Source organism: Hemicordylus capensis, chromosome 1 (assembly GCF_027244095.1).
Source record: "Hemicordylus capensis ecotype Gifberg chromosome 1, rHemCap1.1.pri, whole genome shotgun sequence".
NCBI lineage: Eukaryota > Metazoa > Chordata > Lepidosauria > Squamata > Cordylidae > Hemicordylus > Hemicordylus capensis.
Genome location: NC_069657.1, coordinates 258,157,786 through 258,179,561, shown reverse-complemented (window position 1 = coordinate 258,179,561; position 21,776 = coordinate 258,157,786). Strand labels below are relative to the sequence as shown.

The 21,776-nt window shown below is 42.4% G+C and overlaps 1 protein-coding gene across 12 annotated transcripts in view; it reads right to left on the bottom strand.

The window, feature by feature from the left end:
* Positions 1-5,309: 5,309 nt before the first annotated feature.
* Positions 5,310-21,776, bottom strand: part of SEL1L2 (SEL1L2 adaptor subunit of ERAD E3 ligase) — a 106,571-nt gene continuing 90,104 nt past the window's right edge. For 10 of the 12 annotated variants that reach the window (XM_053284576.1, XM_053284582.1, XM_053284577.1 and 7 more), the window contains 5 exons: positions 21,052-21,217; positions 19,950-20,024; positions 12,264-12,433; positions 8,906-9,034; positions 5,310-5,451 (listed from right to left, as the gene is read on the bottom strand). In XM_053284576.1, the coding sequence (XP_053140551.1) occupies positions 5,329-5,451; positions 8,906-9,034; positions 12,264-12,433; positions 19,950-20,024; positions 21,052-21,217 (663 nt within the window). In that variant the 3' untranslated portion in view covers positions 5,310-5,328. The other 2 variants (XM_053284575.1, XM_053284578.1) reach the window with 2 other exon arrangements.

Here is a 21,776-nt window from a genome sequence, read left to right as displayed (position 1 = left end):
CTTTTTGGATGGACTATCCTAATAGGTCCACCACCCCAGCAGGGGTGGATTGCGGCTGTGAGACCAACCTTAACCAGGTAGTGGTCCGTCCATGACAATGGGGAAATGACAGAATCCCTCACCCATGGAACACCCCACTTATCTGAACAAAAGACCCAATTGAGTGTGTGGCTGGCAACGTGAGTTGGTTCAGAAACTAATTGGGATAGGTCCATAGTTGTCATGGCTGCTATGAACTCCTGAGCCGCACCAGACAGGCCAGCCCCAAAGTGGATATTGAAGTCCCCCAGCACTAAAAGTCTAGGAGACTCCAACACCCACTCCATGACCAGCTCCGCCAGCTCAGTTAGGGAGTCGGTTGGGCAGCGGGGTGGACGGTACACCAACAGAATCCCCAATCTATCCCTAGTTCCCAGCCTCAAAAATATGCACTCAATATGTCAGCTGTCTCACAGGGGCCCTGGTAAGGGAAATGGTATTCTTATGGACCACAGCCACTCCACCCTTCCCTCCCCCACCCACTTCCCCTGGCCTGCTCCATGACAGAGTAACCTGGTGGGAGAAGCTGAGCCCACAAAGGACCACTTGCCACCCCCCCAAACCAGGTCTCAGTTATACATGCCAGGTTAGCTCCCTCATCCACGATCAAATCGTGGACAATTTCGGTCTTATTCTGAACTGACCTGGCATTGCAGAGGAGCAAGGCCAGATTCTGTGGGTCGTTGGAGCTGCTCCCCATGGCTTGAGAGTTGACAGAGCAGTTGGAAATGGAAACAGTCAGTTACTAAATTACTGATTTCCCTTCCCCTGTAACGGCCAGCTGCTCTGCCAGCGCCAATTCTTCTATTCCCCACCACTACAGTAATAGCTGCCACCGAACTGCTAGGCACACCCCCAGCACCATCCCACTCAAGAGATGTTTTGATGAAGACTGCAGATAACAAGGTTGCATCACATTGGAATTCAGTTTGAAGAAAGTGAAAGATGGTGTTAGGCAATTATTGTTTTTCCATTTAAGGTTCTTTAGGGGCGATTCTTTTATTTCATCCTTCTGTGTTATCTGTAGGCCCAAAGAAGGTCTATACTGGTTTCTAAATCTTTGACTGTCAGCATCAGAGGCGTAACTATGGGGGGGGGGGCAGGGGGGGCACATGCCCCGGGCGCCATCTTTTCTGGTCACGTGGGGGGCACCGCCATGACCAATTTTTTTTAAATTTTTTTTTTAAATTGTTAATACAAATGTTTCCTGCTCAGTGCAGCAGCTCTGCAGCAGTCAAAGGAGCGCGTCAGTGCCCCCTTCCCCACGAGCGGTCCCTTCCACGCCGCCTGCGCCCCCCCCATTGCTTTGCTGGCGCCTGGCAGCCAGTCAGTGGCCTGGCTTGGCGGCGGCGGTGGTGGGCGCTTGTGAGGAAAAACCTAAGTATAATGTAGTATGTTGGGGGGGGCGACGGGGGGCACGGTGGGGGGGGGCGCCATTTCAGTGCTTGCCCCGGGCACCGTTTTCCCTAGTTACGCCTCTGGTCAGCATTGTTCCCTTATAATGAATTTGAAGTGAAAAAGAGAAGTCCCCTCTATAGGGGATATGTGCTGCTATTAATGCTTCTGTTACAGGGTGCATTGTTCTTCATTTCAAGATTTCTGGAAATAGGTCTGGAAAAGCTTGCATAGGTTTATTCAAATATTGAAAGGATCCACATCGTCTTGCTTCTTGAAATGTATTTTTTGTATGCATATCCAGAGACTTTACAACAACCTTGTTGTGCTTCATTTATGGATGGGGAACCCATTCTATATTTGTTTATGATAGTTAGGTTTTTTCCTGTTTCCAATTACAACTCTTTATTTAGCTATGTAGAGAAAAGAGATAATATCCCCACCTTTTACCCTCTCTTCAAAGCCTCTAAATTGGATCAAGTCCTTTTTAAAATTGGTTTTCAAGGTTTTCAATGAGAGTAAGATAGTCTACCTCATTTTTCTGCATTATTTGTACATCAGTTTGTAAGATTGTACTTACCTCGATAGCTGTGTTTCTGCTGTCTGGGCGATGTCTGGAATTTTTTGCTCAAGTTCTCCTAGTCTTTGCTGCAGAGGTTGCTATAATGATTGCATTTGTGTTAATGTCTGCTTTGATTTTCTGCATTTCATTTAGCAGGTGCTGAGTATCATTTGTTTGTTGATTCTGAGTCAAAATGAGGCTTGGAGATCCCCCTTCAGCCATTTCTTTGCTGTGTTGATAAGGCCTTTCTTGGTTGTGTTGATTAGGACTTTATGAGGGCTCTGACTGAGATTGCGGAGTGGAGAGGAAATCTTTCAGGTCTTTTTTTCTTTTGTTGTGATCCTTAGGCGTTGCAGTACTTGAGTTCTTCATTTTTGCTATGGTAGCTTTTAAAAGCTGCTATTAAATCCTGGGATGAGGAGCTCAAGAATTAGTTGTCTGCCATGGGTATGACATCACTTCCTGCCTCAACATTTGCCTTTCTGTACACCCATTTATCTTTAATAAAACTTTTGAATTACATTTCCTCATCCATTTCCAAAACACAAAACTTGTTCAGATTGATACTGAACCCAAACCGCTCCCTCCAGCCAAGCTAATTCCCCATGCTAAGCCAAAAGCATAGTTGGAGTGTCTAGCCAGCACTCCAGGGCAGTTCTAATAAAACATATTCTTCTAGGCGTTTGACACCTTCCGGGAGTATCACAGCCCACTTTACTGGGTGCACTGGCACATCTGCAGCATTCTCTATGCAGGTCCCACTTATCAATATTTGCAGGACAGCCACTTGGACATCCTTGTCTTTTATTTGGCACTTTAGGCTGCAATATTTAATTTCCTCTGCTGCCACCACCTCTGGGAGAAAGGTCTTTCAGCAAGTGACTCCTTAGTGAGGGCCAGGGCCTGACCCTGAACTCCCTCCCATTAACTGGGAGAGGCTTTTGCATCTCCCAACCTATGGACACACTGAGGGAGAATGAATCATTGGCAATTTACCTGAAAGATCATTCTCCTCATGGTACCTCTTTCTATTAATGGTTTTATACAGTTTTTAAATTGTTTTGTAATTATTGTTTTCAAAGGACTGGTTCACAGGTTTTATTTTTGCTGCTGTGCACCATCCAGAGCCATTTGGATGGGGAGGGATATAAATGTAATTAATCAATCTATTTATTTATTTATTTATTTTTGGGAAAATAGCCAACAAGCAGGAGTAGGCAGCTCTCTCTTAGAAGTTTTTCAGGGCCTTTCCAAAGACCTCCGGTAATTAGAGGGTTTCATCCATATAGTTGCATTCAGAACATACTTGATACTAGTGAATCATACATATCTCATGCATATGTCAGTGTTGGAAAATACTTGGCATTTGCTAAGAATGAGAACAAATCTAGTTAAGCAAACAGGCTTTGCATTCAAATAGGCTGCTAATACAAAGGCTGGGATCCAAAGAATGCTCTGGGCATGCATGAAGTACATCCACACACTCAAGGGGAACATCTTCATTTCCATCTGCTCCTCCTCATCCCACATAAAATGCTAAACTGGAGGATTGCCTGACTGTCAGGAGCAGCTCTGGGAGGGCACATTGTATTGGGGAGAAGGTCATGAAAAGCTCCAGTCCATATGAGGAACATTTCATGCAGCTCTTGGGATTGTGAGCTAGAAAAGAAGCCTAATGACTCTTAAAGGTGACAGTCTAGCTACTGCCACTTTATACGATTTAATAACATGTTTCTTTACTCCATGGAGTCTTGCCAAGTCCTCGCAGGGTGCAAGTCCCTGGGGGGGTCATGGATTGCAGGGGGTTGTTCTCACCTAAGTCCTGGTGAGGACCAAGGGAAGGAAGCCAAGGCATATGGCTTTGGAAGTTTAGATTAGGCAAAAGTGTTTTAGTAAGACTTGCGTTAGAAGTTATTTTTTGGTGTGTGTTGCTTTGTCTACCCAAGTATATGCTTCTGGTAACTAACTACCTTCAACCCTAACCTAGTAACTGATTACTTGAAGTGCCGCCTGATAACATCTGGGCGTTTTGAAAAGCTCTTGTAACCATTAAGCTAAGAAGGCCTTGAAAAGCCCCAAGCCACATGTGGAACATTTCATGCAGCTCTTGGGATTGTGGGCTAGAAAAGAAGTCTAATCACTCTTAAAGGTGATAGTTTAAAGTGGAGGTAGCTAGACTATTAAATAACATGTTTCTTTACTTACCTAGATCAAAGGACATAATCTAAAATGAAGTCTATGCATCTGTTACTTAATGGGATTTAAATGAGGATGAATATTACTGAGGCATATTATCAAGTAGTAATGATACTTAAATTAATCAAGCGCAACGTTTCTGAGTATTGAGGGATATCCTTAAGTATGTATCCCATCTTCTCATAAATGGGTGATTTACATTTACACCTGTATAAATAAAATAACTAGCATTGTTTTAAAAATACAGATTTACTAAAATTGACTTTAAATTCTGTTTCGGTCTAGGGCTTTCAATCATTTGTAAAAATCTATAGGGTGATGTGGCAGAATTCCCTTAAGGAGGGAATTCTATTATGCTAGAGCCATAACAAGTTAACTTCACAGTCTTAGGCAAAGCCTTTCTGGCAGCTCTCAAAGAATTAGTGGGTTTACAAAGTAAAATAGCCCCAAAGATGCTGCCCCCAAGCAAATAAGATGTATATTTATTTTAACGTAAGAGAACTGTATGCTGACATAATAGTGTACACTTTAGAGTTAGAAAATATTATTTTTTAAGACAGGATTTATTGTTTCTAGAAGTGCAACGATACTAACCCACTTTAAGAAAGCTTTTGTACCCTTTATCCAAACAACAAATCCAGCACCTTTGGCAGGCAGCTCTTTAGGCAGGGACCATCAAAGTCGCTGCTCTTGAAAAAAATAAACTCTTTTGTCTGATTGTTCAGGTATAGCTAGTATACCATTGCTCAGGTATAGCTAATGAGCTCAGGAGTCAGGTGGATTATGACTGCGATAAACATTTTGGTTATACTTTAAATTGCATAGCCTTGCAGAGCAAGAGTGTGCCAACTACCCATGCCCCCATCCTCTCTACCCACACTCACACCAAACTCCCACATGTTCAGCATAGCATCTGCTGATAAGTGCTGAACCTGGAGTCATCACTAGGGAGGGGCTTGATGCAGGGGCCATTGTGATCTTATGCACACCCCTTCTTGGGAGAGAACTTGGGAAGTGGGCTTAAAGTAAGTTTTGGTTTGTTTGATTTTAGTGACCAATAGAAGCTAAAGCTGTATTTGATTTTTTAAAAATAAGTTTAGACAATTTGAGACAGCAGTTCTCATTCTATTTCTGTTTTAATTCTGTATAACATTAAACAACTGTACAAGTAACACAGCAATAATGCATGTCATTACAAACAGATCCCAATGTAGTTTTAGCACACGATCCCATGTGGGCAGTTTCCAGTTTGCAGTAAGCTGTTGAAACAGAAAAATAATCTCTTTACCATGGTGTGTATGAGGAGAACCCTCATACATACTATTCTGTGTTGCTCTTTCTTTTTCTTCTACTATTACTACTTCTACTGATATTTATATACTGCTCTTCAAAATTCTCAAAGCAGTTTACATAGAAAAAGAAAAAATACATAAATAAGATGGCTCCCTTTCCCTAAAGGGCTCACAATCTAAAAACAAAGAAACCATAAGGCAGACACCAGCAACAGCCACGGGAGGGATGCTGTGCTGTGGCTGAGTAGGGCCAGTTGCTCTCCCCTGGCTAAATCTTAGAGAACCACCACTTTAGAAGGTGTCTCTTTGCTCAATTAGCAGGGGTATTTGCTCAATTAGCAGGGGCCTCTGACTACTCTTGTGTCCTTTTTAGCAATTTTGCTCCCTTGTTTGGAATCCCAGAAGAGCTTTATATCCCCGCCCTCTTTCTTCCTCTTCAACGCTTTTCTTCTTTTATTCCAGACCTCTTTTTCTGTCCATAACTCCATAATCTCAGGCCTTGACAGATTTTATTTCGACCCAGGAAATGGCCAAGAAGACAAAATTATTGGACTTAGTGACTGACATTATAGAAGGGAGGAGAGTAAATGAGCTTCTCTTTATCCCATTTACAAGTAACATAGACAAGAAAAAAGGCTGGGGACAAATATAAATTTCATTAAATAAAAATCTTTGAATATCCTAATTAGGCACCATGGCTCCCTGGCATCTGGGATTTGTCAATCCTTGATATATCTAGCTGGTTAATATGTCTTCCTGGAAGTTGCTCTAACATCGCAAGTTGAGCAAAGGGAAGACTATTCCTAATCCTTCCACACAAGCTGTTTTCTTTCCCAAACTTCTTTCTGTATTGGAAAGATTTCTCTCCCCTGACTCAAGAGGCCCCTAGGAATTATCGAACACCTTTCCTCACATCTGTGTAGCTAAATTCTGCCTGCTTTTCATAAAGCATTCCCTCCTTTGCTAAAACCCCAGCTTTGTTTTTTGGTAATCTCTTATCTACTGTAGATAGTTGTAACTTTTTCCTTGGTAAGAACATGAGAAGAGCCCTGCTGCATCAGGCTAAGGCCCATCCACAGTGGCCAGTCAGATGCCTCTGGGAAACCTATAAGCAGGAGATGAAAAGATAGCCCCCTCTCGCACACTGCTTTATCTCCCCTGGCCCCTCTGTCCTGAATGCCTCTGCTAAAGCTTTCTCTTTCTCATCACTATGAACACATCAGCTTTCCTTAAATACTTCAGCCAAGTCCCTGCCGCACTCCACATCAACTATAAATTTCTGGTTGCTTAAATTTCGAGTCCACCTCTAAGTACTGATTATGTTCCTTTTGCTACTGTAGTGTGGTTATTTCCTGTGCTGCAAGTGTAATATCGGGGCTACACATGGGAAGCCCACCCTGCAGATCCTTCCCATGCCAGCATTGCCCTTGTTTTCAAAATTGTTCTAGCATAGGGACCTGCCACAACATGGATTGCTATGTGGCCTAGGACTTCTGGTAGTACCCAAGTGGCACAGAAAGAAGTTGTGGTGCAGCAGTTCCCACACCATGAACATGATTTCTGTCCCCCAGCATCCCTTCAACATTTCTCGATATCCCTGCCCCCGAAATTTAGGTATTGGTAATCCCTTTTGTGCCTTTCCACTTCAGTTTCTCTTTACATTGATTGCTATTTATGCCTGGAACAACCTTTCACTTTATTCTTTTACATCCCTCTTCAAAACTCTCATTAAATAAAGCATTTTATAAGTTGTCCCTGTCTTGTCTGATCCCTCATTGCCATGGCTCTCACTTGATCTATTTTCATTGTAAATGTATTTTTCTTCTGTTACTGCCCATCTAACAAAGGCTGTAAAGGAACTATAAATTATTTGTTCTGTATGTCACTTGGCACATTGGTGCTATATTAAACACTAGTCCCAAGTGGCAGTGTTCCTGTAAGACCCTTCCTGATGTAAAATTGGATACAGTAAGAGAAGCAAAAGTGTTACCAGAAAACAAGTAATCACACTGGGAAACTTGTACTAAGTTAAGTGGCTCTTAATTGTAGCCAGTAGCTGAGGAAAATTACGCAGAGCTGTCCCAATGAAATTGAAAGGACAAGTTAGACATTGCCAAACTTGTCCTTGTGATGGCAATGAGATGACTGTGAGTAATTGTCCTTATTATGCCAGCCATTGAGCCTTCATCCATTTCGGGAGTAGTAAAGGAAGAAGTAGATGTCGGTATCCTGAGCTGAAGTTAGACAGCCTAATATTGCTCTCAAAAGCCTGAATGCTAATATCCGTCTGTCCACTCATCTGTTAGTAAAATGGATTCCTTACATATAGATATGCTGGGTTCCCAAAAGGTGGGGTAGCACAAAACAGAAGAGGGTCTTTACCAAAGCTGGGGATTCCCCAACCTCTTAGGAAACTCTTGGGTCAGAAATGGTGGGCCACTGTGCGAAACAGGATGCTGGACTAGATGGGCCTTGGGCCTGATCCAGCAGGGCTGTTCTTATGTTCTTATGACCACACACCACCCTGGTGCGTAGCTAGAGGAGAGGGGGCCTGTGTTCGCCCCTCTCCCCAGCAGCCCCTTGGAGTGAGGGAGATAATGAAGAAAATTGGGAGGGATGCAGCTGGAGGGCCCAGGTTCTTTGAACGCATCTGCTCAATTATATCAACACCCCTGACTTCCCCCATCAGCTCTTGGTAGCAGAGGATGCTACACATGCAATAGTCATGCCCCAGGACAGGGTTTTATCGGCTTGCACAAGGAATAGCAAATCACTCCCTCATCCATCAGCTTGTAGGACTGAAGCAATTAAGGGGAGAGGGAGAACACAACCAATGTGTACCCACAAAATTTGTACCCAGTTTATGTATACTGTTCTGATGCCAACAGTTGGTTGGCGGCGGCTCATCCTTCAGTTCTTTCTGCAGGAATTCAATACAGGCTGGTGTGATGCTGATCTATGTCTACAGGACTTTGGAATCTGACTCCTTAGGCACAAAATGCTTCGTTTGCTAAGGAGTATCTTGCCTTGAAGAAGTTACTTCCCACAAATTAAGGAAGGCCAGAGATTTCCATTAGACTTGTCAGAGATACAGTTAAATGCACATTAACCTTTGCACATCCAACTCCACTTTGAAGATTTTAGGCTTACAATCACACCTCTATACGTTGAGAGTCTGGATTCTCCTTTTGTAGGAAGTTTGCATCAAAGGAAATTATTCTAACATGAAACTTTAGCCACAATATGTACATGTTTGGCACCAGGTTAGGTGGTCTGAATATTAAAACTGGTTTAATAGCACTCTAGGTTTGACAACTGACAAATCTAAATATAAATGAAGAGCAGTTTCACAAGACAGGTATCTTGGAACAGCAGGTCCTAAAAAATGGCAACAGATTGTGATTGTGTAAATCATACTTACATTAAGAAGCTGCAGATCGTTTAACAGATGCATAACTTCTAGTTTTATACATGCTAGGAACACTGGTATAAAAGCATCCGGGCTTGCTTCTGCTGCAAGATGATACCATCTTCTAGCTAAATGTATATCCTAAAAATAAGGAGCCGTTTCTAACATTTACAGGTGACTTTATGTGAAATGAAGGTGCTTCCCAGAAGCAGTGCAATTTTTGCGTCTTTAGAATAATTTTTGTTGATATGAAAGATATTTAGTGTTGCAAAACTCTATTACTGAAACCAAGAGAAAGTACATACAGTTAACATGCTTTAATATAAAGTCTGGTGGTCATTTCATGCACTTATATAGCATGAGCAGCACAAGATTCCAGCTGTAAAAAACGTTGCCTAAAAGTAGGATAGAAATATATGGTGGGACCCCAAGCACCATGTGTTTGTGTTTTCTGTTTGTGCACTGGGCTCTCCTTTCCAATAGCAATCCCCAGGGCTGGTTCCAGGTTTCTGGGTCTCTTGGCAAACTTCCTTCCATGAGCCCCTTCCTCCTGGGTCAACCCTGAGGCAGTCTTGCCATCATTATCACAGGAAGGCTAAAGAGCACAGAGGCCATCTTAGGGGATCAGCAGTGGACTCTTCTGAGGCCTGCAGCCCTTTGTAGCTGCCCAACAGTGTTGAACCCTTGACAACGGGCTGCCCCTTATATCCCTGAAAGGTATTTTCCACAAGGTCAGAGGGCCTTCTGAAGCAACATGCTATGAAGTATTTCCTGCCGCTGGAAGGAAATATTGCTTCCATGCACATGCAGAATAGGGATGTGCACAAAACCGGTTTGCCCGGTTCAAATTCGAACCAGGTTAGAACCAGGGGGGGTGGTTCGGTTTTGGTTTTGCTCGAACCTCCCCCTGGTTCGGTTTGAATTTGAACTGGTTCAAACCGGTTTGAACCAGTTAGAACCAGTTTGGACATCCAAAAATGGGTAGGGTGGTAACTGGCACTCAGGGGTACATGTCACCCAAACCCCAAAGCAATCGGACACTCGTACGATTTTTCAATGAATTTTTGAATTTTATTTTTATTTTTTTCTTATAGGGTATAATGGGACCCAAACCAGCCCATATCCCCTATTGTGGAGCACCTAGGTGCACAAAAGTGGGGTGGGTGGTAGACACCCAGGGGTGCCTACCATCCACAGGGCAATCCAAAGTTCCAAGGCAATCGGACACTCCTCTGATTATTGGTGAATTTTAAAATTATTTTGGAATTCCTCATAGAGAATAATGAGGATTGCAGCAAATGTATAGCTTCCCCTCAGGGAGAAAGGGGTGTCCTAGAGTGGAGTGTGGTGGGTGGTAGTTCCCAAGGTGGGTAAGGAAGCTATCAGAATTATTTGAAAGGAATTGGGCAAAAGGCTGATTTTTAAGTGATTTTTGAAGTTTACGCGACTTTAAGGTTTTTCTCCATAAAGAAGCATGGAGGTGTCAGCAAATGTATAGCTTCACGTCGGGGGGCGGGGGAAGGGGTGTCCAAGAGCTGAGTGTGGTGGGTGGTAGTGCCCAAGTGGGGCAAGGAAGCTATCAGAATTATTTGAAAGGAATTGGGCAAAGGGCTGATTTTTAAGTGATTTTTGAAGTTTATGTGTCTTTAAGGTTAGCAGATGAGAGTGGATTCATGGTTTGTCATTGAAAATCTTATATGCTACCAAAGAATCTACACTCAGAACACTTCAGAAACAACAAAACCCATTACCCCATGGGTTAGTTGGCACCCTCACTCTGGGCCACCCCAGCACCCCCCCCCCAAGTGCAGTTATGGGGCTGCTGAAACCTCCATTCTACCCTATGGAGAAAAACCTTAAAGCCACTTGTGGGGTGCTGGGATGGTGCAGAGTTAGTGGTGAAATAGTGCAAAGAGGGTGCCAACCACCCCTGGGTTTTGTTGTTTCTGAAGTGTTCTGGGTGTAGATTCTTTGGTAGCATATTAGATTTTCAATGACAAACCATGAATCCACTCTCATCTGCTAACCTTAAAGACACACAAATTTCAAAAATCACTTAAAAATCAGCCCTTTGCTCAATTCCTTTCAAATAATTCTGATAGCTTCCTTGCCCCATTTAGGCACTACCACCCACCACACTCTGCTCTAGGCCACCCCTTTGCCTCCCCGACGTGAAGCTATACATTTGCTGACACATCCATGCTTCTTTATGGAGAAAAAACTTAAACCTTTAAACCTTAAACTTCAAAAATCACTTAAAAATCAGCCTTTTGCCCAATTCCTTTCAAATAATTCTGATAGCTTCCTTGCCCACCCTGGGAACTACCACCCACCACACTCCGCTCTAGGACTCCCCTTTCCCCCTGATGTGAAGCTATACATTTGCTGCAATCCTAATTATTCCCTATGAGGAATTCAAAAATAATTTCAAAATTCACCAATAATCAGAGGAGTGTCCAATTGCCTTGGGGTTTTGTGGGTGGTAGGCACCCCTGTCTGTCTACCACTCACCCCACTTTTGTGCCCCTAGGTAATCCACAATAGGGGATATGGGCTGGTTTGGGTCCCATTATACTCTATGAGAAAAATAATTGAAAATATTTCAAATATTCATAAAAAATCGTAGGAGTGTCCGATTGCTTCAGGGTTTGGGTGGTTATTGGCACCCATGGGTGCTCCACAATAAGGAATAATGGGCTGGTTCGAGTCCCATTATACCCTATGAGGAAAAAAATAATAATATTCAAAAATTCATAAAAAATCGTACGAGTGTCAGATTTCTTTGGGGTTTGGGTGGTAGGTAGCCATGGGTGCTAGCTACCACCCCACCCACTTTTGGAGGTCCTAACCAGTTCAAACCAGTTCAAATCGAACCACCCCCTGGTTCGGTTTGAATTTGAACGTGCAGCTCGAACCTGATGGCTGGTTTGGTTCGAATTCGAACCTTCGAACCACCCCAGTTCAAATTCAAACCAGTTCACACATCCCTAATGCAGAAGTGCTTTCTGATCCAAATTATAGGGTAATATTGTGCATTCTTAGTTTCTTATGCCAAAACAAGACTAATTTAGATGATCAATTATTGTGTCAAATATGATCTACTAATAACTCAATTATTTGGTGTGTATTTTGCTTGTTCTTGTTATCTAGCTGTGATAGTTTATTGCAGTTAAAGATGAAATCAGAGTCTTTGCTGTTCCTAACATACTGGTCCCTCAAAACATTGCTTGGCCAGTTGTTTGATCAAGTTACCACAGTTTGACAGGCCAAATGCCCTATCCAAATGCAAGTTCTGTTTTCCCTCCTTGATTCTTCAACTAGAATATCTGCAGTAAAAAAGGTTTCTGCAACCTAATGTAGATGACATTACCTTAGGAATGCCTAAACCATGTTCATACATATATGCCAGATTGAACATGGCTTGAGCACTTTGTTGATTAGCAGCAAGGTTGTAATGAACTACTGCTGCGATGTAATCCCTCCTGGTTCCAACACCATAGTAGTGGTAATCTCCAAGTTTAATTCTGGCAAATGCATTGCCTGAAAGACAAATAGTTGGAAACTTGTATAGTGTTCTTTATTTTTGTCCTACACATATCATTTCAAGCAGGAGCGCACCTAGGCAATTTTGGTGCCCGGACGTGAAAGGCTTCGGAGGCCCCCCAGCCATGTGGGTTAAAATTAAAAGTTGGGGGGGCCTCCTGACACCACCCCACCCCACTGCTGTTCCATGGCACCAAACCCTTCAAGAATTCAAGCCACCATGTGAGTGGCTGGGGTGTGCAGAATGAGCCAAGCAGAGGCTTGCTCGGCTCATCCCCTATACCCTTGCTGTGCACATGGCAGCTTGAATTCTTGAAGGGTTTGGTGCTGCAGAGCAGTAGCTGGGTGGGGTAGCAGAAGGAGGCCCCTGGATCTTGGAGGCCGGAGACCTGGTCCCCAAGGTTCAGGGGTAAGAGCACCCTGCTCTGCCTGCTGACATCGCCACTGCAGGGGTGGGGGAGGCCTGCTCGGCTCATCCCCCACACCATGGTTGCACACATGGCAGCTTGAATTCTTGAAGGGTTCAGCACCTTGGGGCAGCGGTGGGATGGGGTGGTGGAAGGAGCCCCCCTGGACCTTGGAGGCCACGAACAGAGTCCACAAGGTCCGAGGGTAAGAACGCCTCAGATTTCAAAATCTATTGTCAAGTCAACCCTAGCAATTGTCATTAGTACTTCCTCAGAGGTGAGACTCAACCACCTGCTTATGAAGATAGTTTTAAAGGTTCATTGGGTATCAAACAAGGTGGCCCACCTCCTGCTCAGGGATGTGGATGTGTCCAAAGTGAGCATTGACTGCACTTCTTATTACTATTCTGTGATCCTTCCAACAATCCTATAAGGCAGGGCTGCACAACTTCATTCCTCATCTGTTAGACTACAGTTTCCATCATCCCCAGCTACAGTAGTCAGGGATGATGGGAGTTATAGCTGAACATTGACAGGAGGGCCAAAGTTGTGCAGTCCTGCTATAAAGGTAAGTATGTATGTATGAGCCCCTGGTGGCGCAGTGGTAAAACTGCTGCCCTGAAACCAGAAGGTCACAAGTTTGATCCTGACCAGGGGCTCAAGGTTGACTCAGCCTTCCATCCTCCCGAGGTCGGTAAAATGAGTACCCAGAATGTTGGGGGCAATATGCTAAATCACTGTAAACTGCTTAGAGAGCTCTGGCTATAAAGCGGTATATAAATGTAAGTGCTATTGCTATTGCTATGATCCTCCTATTGCAATGGAGGGCAGAAGCTGAGAGGGAGTGGCTTGCCTAAGACCACCTAATAAGTTCATGACGGAGGTGACATTTGAACCAAGGAACTTCCTGATTTATAGCTCACTTTCTGTAATACTCCTTCTCTTTCTCTCACCAGCTGTTGGCTGTGTCTTTGGGTACAGTAAGAATGCCAGCTTTGACTGATAAAGCCCTGAACTCCATTGATCCTTGAAATAATCCTCACCTATGCTTAACTGCAATCCCTAAAGTCATGTGATAGTTGACTTTTGAAGTCATTTGCATCAGTTGCAGCAACTAGGTGAGGACCAGGGTTCTCTAAGGCGTGGGCATGCTCACAAGTTTGTTTATTTTTTTGTCTTCTCAGTTAATTTTAGATCCTACTCAGGTTGAATCAGGAAGGCCACACTCTGAATGCATGTGTGCACACACTCCTTTGATACCGCTAACCAGAACAAAACTCATTCTGCACACAGATGGGGGGGAAATAGAGCAAACACTGGTGAGGACATCATTCTGCTCTTCTATACTGCAATGCATTCACCTGCTCAAAACAGTCCTTCTACTACTATTAATATTTATATACCACTCTTCAGCCAAAGTTCTCAAAGCAGTTTACATAGAAAAATAAATAATACATAAATAAGATGGTCCCCTGTCCCCAAAGGGCTCACAATCTAAGAAGAAACATAAGAGATAACAGCCACAGCCACTGGAGGGATGCTGTGCTGGGGTTAGATAGGGCCAGTTGCTCTCCCCCTGCTAAATATAAGATAAATCTTGGCTTTTTATCCAGGCCTTTACATGATTGTTTTATTGCTGCTTCTCTGTGTTTTTATCCATGTGTAGTTTTTGTATATTATATATTTTAATATTGGATTGTTTTTACATTTTTAGCTAAATATTTTTAATTCATTTTTATTATGTGTTTTAACTTTTGTAAATTGCCTTGGGGTTGTTTTTAGCGAAAGGCAGTATAGAAATCTAACAATAAATAAATAAAATAATCACCACTTTAAAAGGTGTCTCTTCGCTCAGTTAGCAAGGGTCCTAAGTATGTTTTGGAAGTGAAATATCTGTTTCTAGCACCACCTCTGAAGGGAGCAAGGTTATGTTGGCAGAGGAGTGGCATATATTGTATTTGATTTGGAAAACATTTTATTTGTTTTAATGGGATTGTCAATGCTCTGTTCCCCATCTGAAGCCATCAGGACAGGGTGGTCTTTGGCCTATTTTTGAACTATGCTGAACTATCAAAGCTCATATTAATAAAGTCGATATACTGGAATCTGGACTAAATGAAGACAAATAAATGGAAAATCTAACATCTTGCTGTATATTAAAGACTCTGGCAGAGAGCCAAACTCAGGCTAAGCACCCAGAAAGGGGCCTCTAAGCAAGCAAGAGACAAGTGGTTTGACATTAATTAGCCAGAGAGTCTTTAAAGGTATGACAGCCAATGCATTGTGGAGTGTAGATCGTGGAAAAGGTGTGAAGAGGAGACTGGAAGTCCCATTTCATCTGTGCCTTGTCAAAGTTGATATATGGTTCTTGGCACCTTATCAAGGAAGAAAAATAATTACAGGCCTTACAGTAGCAGTTAATTGGGGGGTGTAAACAAGCCCTGTCAAAAGTGGGAGGATTGGATGACTGGTGGACATGATCAAAGCAGAACATTAAGTTTTAATATCTGTGGGAAGGTGGATCCAATGAGAATACTGGATGCGACAGGTGGAAACCAATCAAGAGTCTGAAAGACAGTGCAGGGGGTGGGGAGGAGTGTGACATTTTAGGTATAAAAGAAGTTAAGTTGGTAGGAAAGTAGCAGATTTTTCTCTCCCTCCTTGAACATTTTCCCTCTTTTCTCCTCTTGAATCTTTTCTCTTTCTAGCCAAGAAGCTTCATCTCTCAAACTATTTTCTTTCTCTTTCATTCTTACCTTCATATCAATCATTCTTATTAAATCTCAAGTATTCTATCTTCTCCTAAGCATACAGACTTTATCTATATAACTTATTATATTCCTATAAACTTATATATCCACTAAATAGCTAATAATTTAATTAGTTTCTTATTTTGAGTTTTTAAATCCTTTTTGGAGAAACCTGAAAAGCACTTCAAGCTGCCAGGAGGGTAAATATAACTTTTATTTTTAGGGCATAGGTTAAAGGGTTTAGATCCTTTAGTAGTAGATTTTATTATTCACAATATCAACTTTAATAATAATAGTAGCTTCAAGTGCCACACATTTTATGCTTCTAAGAATGATTTAGTTTGCTTATGCTTTTATTTTGATGTAACATTGCCATGCATTTACATTTTATGTATCTTTTGCCTATACCTTTGCCATTCTTATATTCCTCAAGTCACTAACAAGCTTTCTGGTATGCCCCGCTGCTTCTCCTGCAATGTGTGGAGGGGCCATTTCCAATAATTCTGCCTTTTAGGGAGGGGGGGACTTCTAGCAGCACCTATCAACTTCAGAAAGCGCCTGCAACCCAGGAGGGGCTTTTTGCTAGGGATCAAAAGAGGAAGCGTGAAACCTTGCCTGCCCGCCCCCAAATCCAGCTGTTGCTCCCTCCCCACCTTGTTTTTCTGTTTTTCTTGCCTCCTGCCAAGGCGGTTCAGCGAGACTGTCCTAATGCGTCCTAACTCGCCTGTAGACAGGAGGGAGCTGGCAGCAGGAATGACTATCTCCAACCAATAAAAGCTGCTTCACTTTCTCTCTTCCCCTACATCCTGTCCCCGTACCCTTTGCTGAATTATTGAGCAGGTCACTCCTTGCCAGGTTGATTTCCAAAAATATTTGAAGGCAACGGGAGAGTCTCACAGTTTGCAAGGAACTGGAGACCTGGGTGAACTAGTGGAACGTCAAGGGTCAGCAGAAGCTGCTGCTTGGCAACTTGTCTCGCTGATCTTCCGCAAGGCTAAAGGAAGGGGAGTTTGACAGTTGTGTTAAATTGTGGCAATTGTGTTCGGTATCGTCTGCTCTTTGAGTGATTTGCAATTGTGAGCGCTGGGGGGAGGGGAGGGGTTGTGGCAGATTGGTGAAATTCTGTGGAGAGAGTCCAGAAGGGGAGGGGAAGGGAGAAATTCCTGAGTTAAATGCAAGCACGCACAGGAATGCAAAATGTGGGTCTTCCTATGCTTTCAATATGTACCAGATCCTTGCAAGTACTATAGTTGTTTGGTTACTTCTAATTAATATATGAATATCTGGCTTGTTCTTATTGAAGCCTGGTCACCATTGGCAGGGGTGTATCTAGCGTAGGGCAGGCAGGGCACGTGCCCCAGGCGCCACTTGAAGGGGGTGCCATTTTGTAAAATTTAAAAAAATGGCTGCCAAAAACAAAATGGCCACCATGCATGCTCAAATGGCCTCTGTGAGGCCCTAGGTCATGCCAGGCCTTGCAGAGGCCATTTGAGCATGCATGGTGGCCATTTTGGTTTCAGTGGCCATTTTTAAAAAAAGATTATTTTTTAAAATGCCACTGCACATGCTCAAATGATACCTGCGAGGCCCTAGAGGCCAGCAGGGTGAGGAGCAACCTTTGAAAATCCCCCCCACAGCCTTTAGGAAGCTCCCCAAAGGGGCTACAGGTTTAAAAAAATTAAAAATATATAATATAAGACACTGTACACATATTCACATTGGCACTATGTACAGAGAATCAGGGCTTGTGAATACCGAGCTGACGCTTATGACCTAGGATTGTATTCATTTGCTCTTACTTTGCTTCTTGTGATAAGTGAGTTAAATGTGATGTCTTGCTAATATGGCTATTAATGGTGAGTTTGTCTTTGACTCAGTGTGAAATCCTTAATATTAAGGCCCACTGGGAGTTTCTTGCTCTCTTTCTCTCATTTTAACTGTATTTCTGAAAGACTAGAATATATTCCAAGCAGTGACACAGTTTACTCTGCATATCCTTTAATTATTTACAGAGTATCTGGGAAAAGTCAAATTCTCCATTTATTTTTAAAACTTGTGTAATGGTGATGCTACAATGCATAGCAGAGAATTAGACAGACACTTCTGTTTAGTTTTCCAAGTACACCTCCACATAGTATTTGGGTATTTCATGAGCCTCAGCATACTGAAATTTGTAGTTTTCCGGCATTTTTTGGTCTGGCTACATCCACTGCTAAATAGTTTTTGAAATATTAAAAGATTAACGAGCCTGACTTGTATTTTTGAGCTGATATTATGGTAAAGTTATCTGAAAGATGGGTGTCAGATGCTCGGACGGGGGGGCGGCGCAATTTCAGTGTTTGCCCTAGGCGCTATTTTCCCTAGATATGCCTCTGGTCACCATAGGAACATAGATGCTGCAAATCGGGCAGATAGGCAGGCTTTACATATCCAGATGTTGTTGGAGGATGCATGGAAGCTTAACAATGGAGACTATAGGTTCAGTGTAACCTGAGCCTTTTGTGTCTGAGCTGATAATGTGAAGCTGCATTTTTCTTCATCACAGAGAGAAAGCAATGATTTCTACTTTAAACTTCCATGGCCTCTTAAATGGTCTGTGGGGGGGGGGACATGAGGTGATGAAGGCAGTCATAAAGGCAAGTTCATTATAAAAATCAGCAAAGATTTGGGTCAGATTTGCCAGGTTCGAGTTAAGTGTTTTGTTTTGTTTTACTAGTCAATCTTGCGGAACGCTGTCTTATCAATCTAAAAAAAAAAAAGTAATAATGAAGGGAGGCATGTCTCACCTCCTCCTGGATGTGATTGGTTGGAGAAAAAAACCCAGAGCAAACTGTGGGAACGCACACAGGAAAATGATTTGCAGGGAATGCAGACAAGAACCGACCCTATGTGAACGGCCCATCTACTCACCTGAATTCAACAGCTGCAAATCTACTCCGTGGCTGCCAATATGTTCCTGAGCAAATACAGAATGCTGGTTATTATCTTTCAAGCCCTGAATGGCTTAGGTCTGGGTTACCTGAGAGAGCGTCTTTCTCTACAAGATGCCCACTGCTCATTAAGATCATCAGGAGGGGTCTGTCTTCAGGTGCCACCAGCTCAACTGGTGGCAACCTGGGATAGGGCCTTCTCAGTTGTCACCCCTGGGTTGTGGAATGTGCTCCCCGTGGATATAAGGGGATTGTTTTCCTTGGCCTTCAGGAGAACCTTAAAGGCCCATCTTTTTAGCCTGGCTTTTAATGATATCTAGTTTTAATTTTAATGAGTTTTAATCTGGTTTAATTTTTTATTTTATTTTAACTTTTATTATGTGTTTTTTATTTTACTGTAAACCACACTGAGCCACTTTAGAAAGGGGTGGTATATAAATTGAATAAATAAACCAATAATAATAATAGTTGGTGGGTGAATACTTCATGAATCTTTGATCTCAGTAATTCATATTTGTTATTGAGTGACAGTAGCATCTGGCTGTAGGACCCAGCATAGGAATGCAATTGTTCCAATTTACTGATTAGCCTTTAACAGAATACAGCAGCACTACTCTACACTGAACCTATCTTTCAAGGTGCAGGAGAAACTGTAGGGATAAGCAAACCAAAGAAAGTATAAAGAAATGCCGAAAACTATGTTCCCTTTGTGAGACTCAAGAAAAGGATAGGTTGGGATAAATTAATACCTAAGAGAGTTTGGCAAGTTGAGAGCACTCCTCAGTTTGACATCTAGAGAACCCAGTCACCTTCAGGGCATGGAGGATGAGGCATAGTTAGTGGTTTTGCTTGAGCAGGAATTAAAGGTTCACGGTAGCTAAGTCTTTACTGTTCAGTGAGTCTATTTCTGTCCTCTGCACATCACCAAGGGACTTTGGTAGGCATGTCAAAGAACCGAAAAAATAATTAGCTTTAACAAACATGAGGTGGTATTTTTCAAGTAATCTGACCTTTCCTCCAAAAGAATTCAGAATGTTTTTTTGTGAAAGACTCGTATACAATAGTAAAAAGACAGAAACTACATTCAACACTTCTTTGTAAGTTCCATAATAAATTGGAGGGCAGTAAAATATGTGTGACTAAGAATTAAGTGAGACAGATGTCTTGTCTTTCTCCCAACTGATCCTGAAGGTTAGTTAAAGCTCTGTAATTATGCATGGGAACTGATTACACAAGAATACCATGTGGAAAGAAACAAGACAAAAAAGTACTGCTGATATTTGAAAATTCTAGACGTGATCAATGACTGTTAGGGATTGTTGAACATAATATTTTCTTTCTGTTCAATTGCAAGAGCAAAACTGGGGGAAATCACATTAATAAGAGTGGACAGCTAGGTACAGGTTATTTTTAAATCTGTTCATACCTTGAGTTGCAGCCCGTGTCCATAAAAGAAAAGCCAGTGGATATATCTGATCTTTATGAAAAATTTTAACCTCTTCTGTAAAAACAAAATTGACATAACTTGTCTTACTGTAATCATTAGGAAGAGGATTGAAAATAAAACTGCTAATATTATAATGCCTTTATACAAATCTATGGTGCAGACACATTTGAAGTACTGTGTACAATTCTGGCCACTGTATTTCAAAAAGAACACTATAGAACTGGAAAAGGTGCAGAAGAGGGCAACCAAGATGATGAGGGGACTAGTGCACCTTCCTCATTAGACAAGGCTACAACGTCTGGGGCTTTTTAGTTTAGAAAAAAGGTGACTAAGGGGAGACATGTTAGAAGTTAATTTGGCATGGTGTAAAGAGAGTGGATAGAGAGAATTTTTCTCTCCCTCTCTCGTAACACTAGAACCAAGGGGCCGACAAGAGGCAGTACCTTTTCATACAGTGCATAATTAATCTATGGAATTCTTGCCACGGGATGTGGTGATGACCACTAGCTTGGATGGCTTTAAAAGGCTTATAGAAATTGATGGAGGACAAGTCTATCAATGGCTACTAGTCTGGTGGCTATAGACAACCTCTATGCTCAGAGGTAGGATGCCTCTGTCTGGATACCAGCTGCAGGGGAGCAACAGCAGGAGGTTTTTCAGATTGTGACTTTACCTCGACTTTACTTTGGGAGGGTGTGTGTGTGTTCACATATCAGCCAGAGTTACCCCGAAGTCGATGCAATATTTCAGAGAGCACTTCACACATGATTCTGGTTTCTCCCTCCATATTGGAAACTAGCCCAATTTATGTCTGGGGTTAAAAAAAATCCTCCTTCTGCGTCAGAGTATCTGTTATGCCCCAAACTTGCAGTAAAGCCTTGTGGCGGTAAAGCCTGCTGTCTGAAAAGCCTCTAGAAGAGAGGGCATTCCTTCATCTCTTGCCTCTGGGCTTCCCAAACGTATCTGGTAAGCCACTGTGGGAGACAGGATGCTAGATGCGTCTTGGGCCTGATCCAGGAAGGCTATTCTTATGTTCTAAAAATACAAATAGAATACATGCATGAGAGGATATTTTCCTTACCGGATTCCATAATGTAAGCTGAATTGGTCTGAGCTATTTCATAGCCCATTTCAGCTAGAAATGCATATTGGACAAGAGATGAATCAATATTACCAGCCTGGAAAGCGAAGTATGCTGTCAGGAATTTTTCTGACCACCTTCCAAGCTCACATACAGTTCTGTAAAGCTAAACAACAAAAGGACAGGTATTACACAGGCACAAATAGCATCAAAAATCTATAGTCACAACAACCCTGTGACGTGGATTATGCTGAGAGAGTGAGTGACTGACCCAAGAACACCTGAGCCCAAATTCAAACCCAGCCCTCTAGTCCCAGTCAAAGTCCAGGTCTCCAAGTACTATACAACACTGGCTTCTTAAAGCTAAAATATGCTAGTATAATTATTGTCTATGCCTTGAAATGGTACAAAGAGAAAGCAGGCAATACTTTGTATTAGCCAAACAAAATAAGTTTTTAAAAAATAGCAGTTTAAAATATGAACCAGTGAATCTGCATATTGAATACCTTTACAGTATTCTAGAATAAAGATGTAAAATTAGCTGTATTTTGATAAATAATTACACAAAGCTAGTAATTATGTTTCAGATAACATCTATATATTTAATATACTAAGGTAGTGTGTGGCAAGCCCTGCCCCTGCTGCAGCCACAACCTGTTGTTGCCCATCCTCTCTGCCACCATAGGGCGATTTAAGGCAGGTGGGGAGGTGGGAAAGAGGGCCAG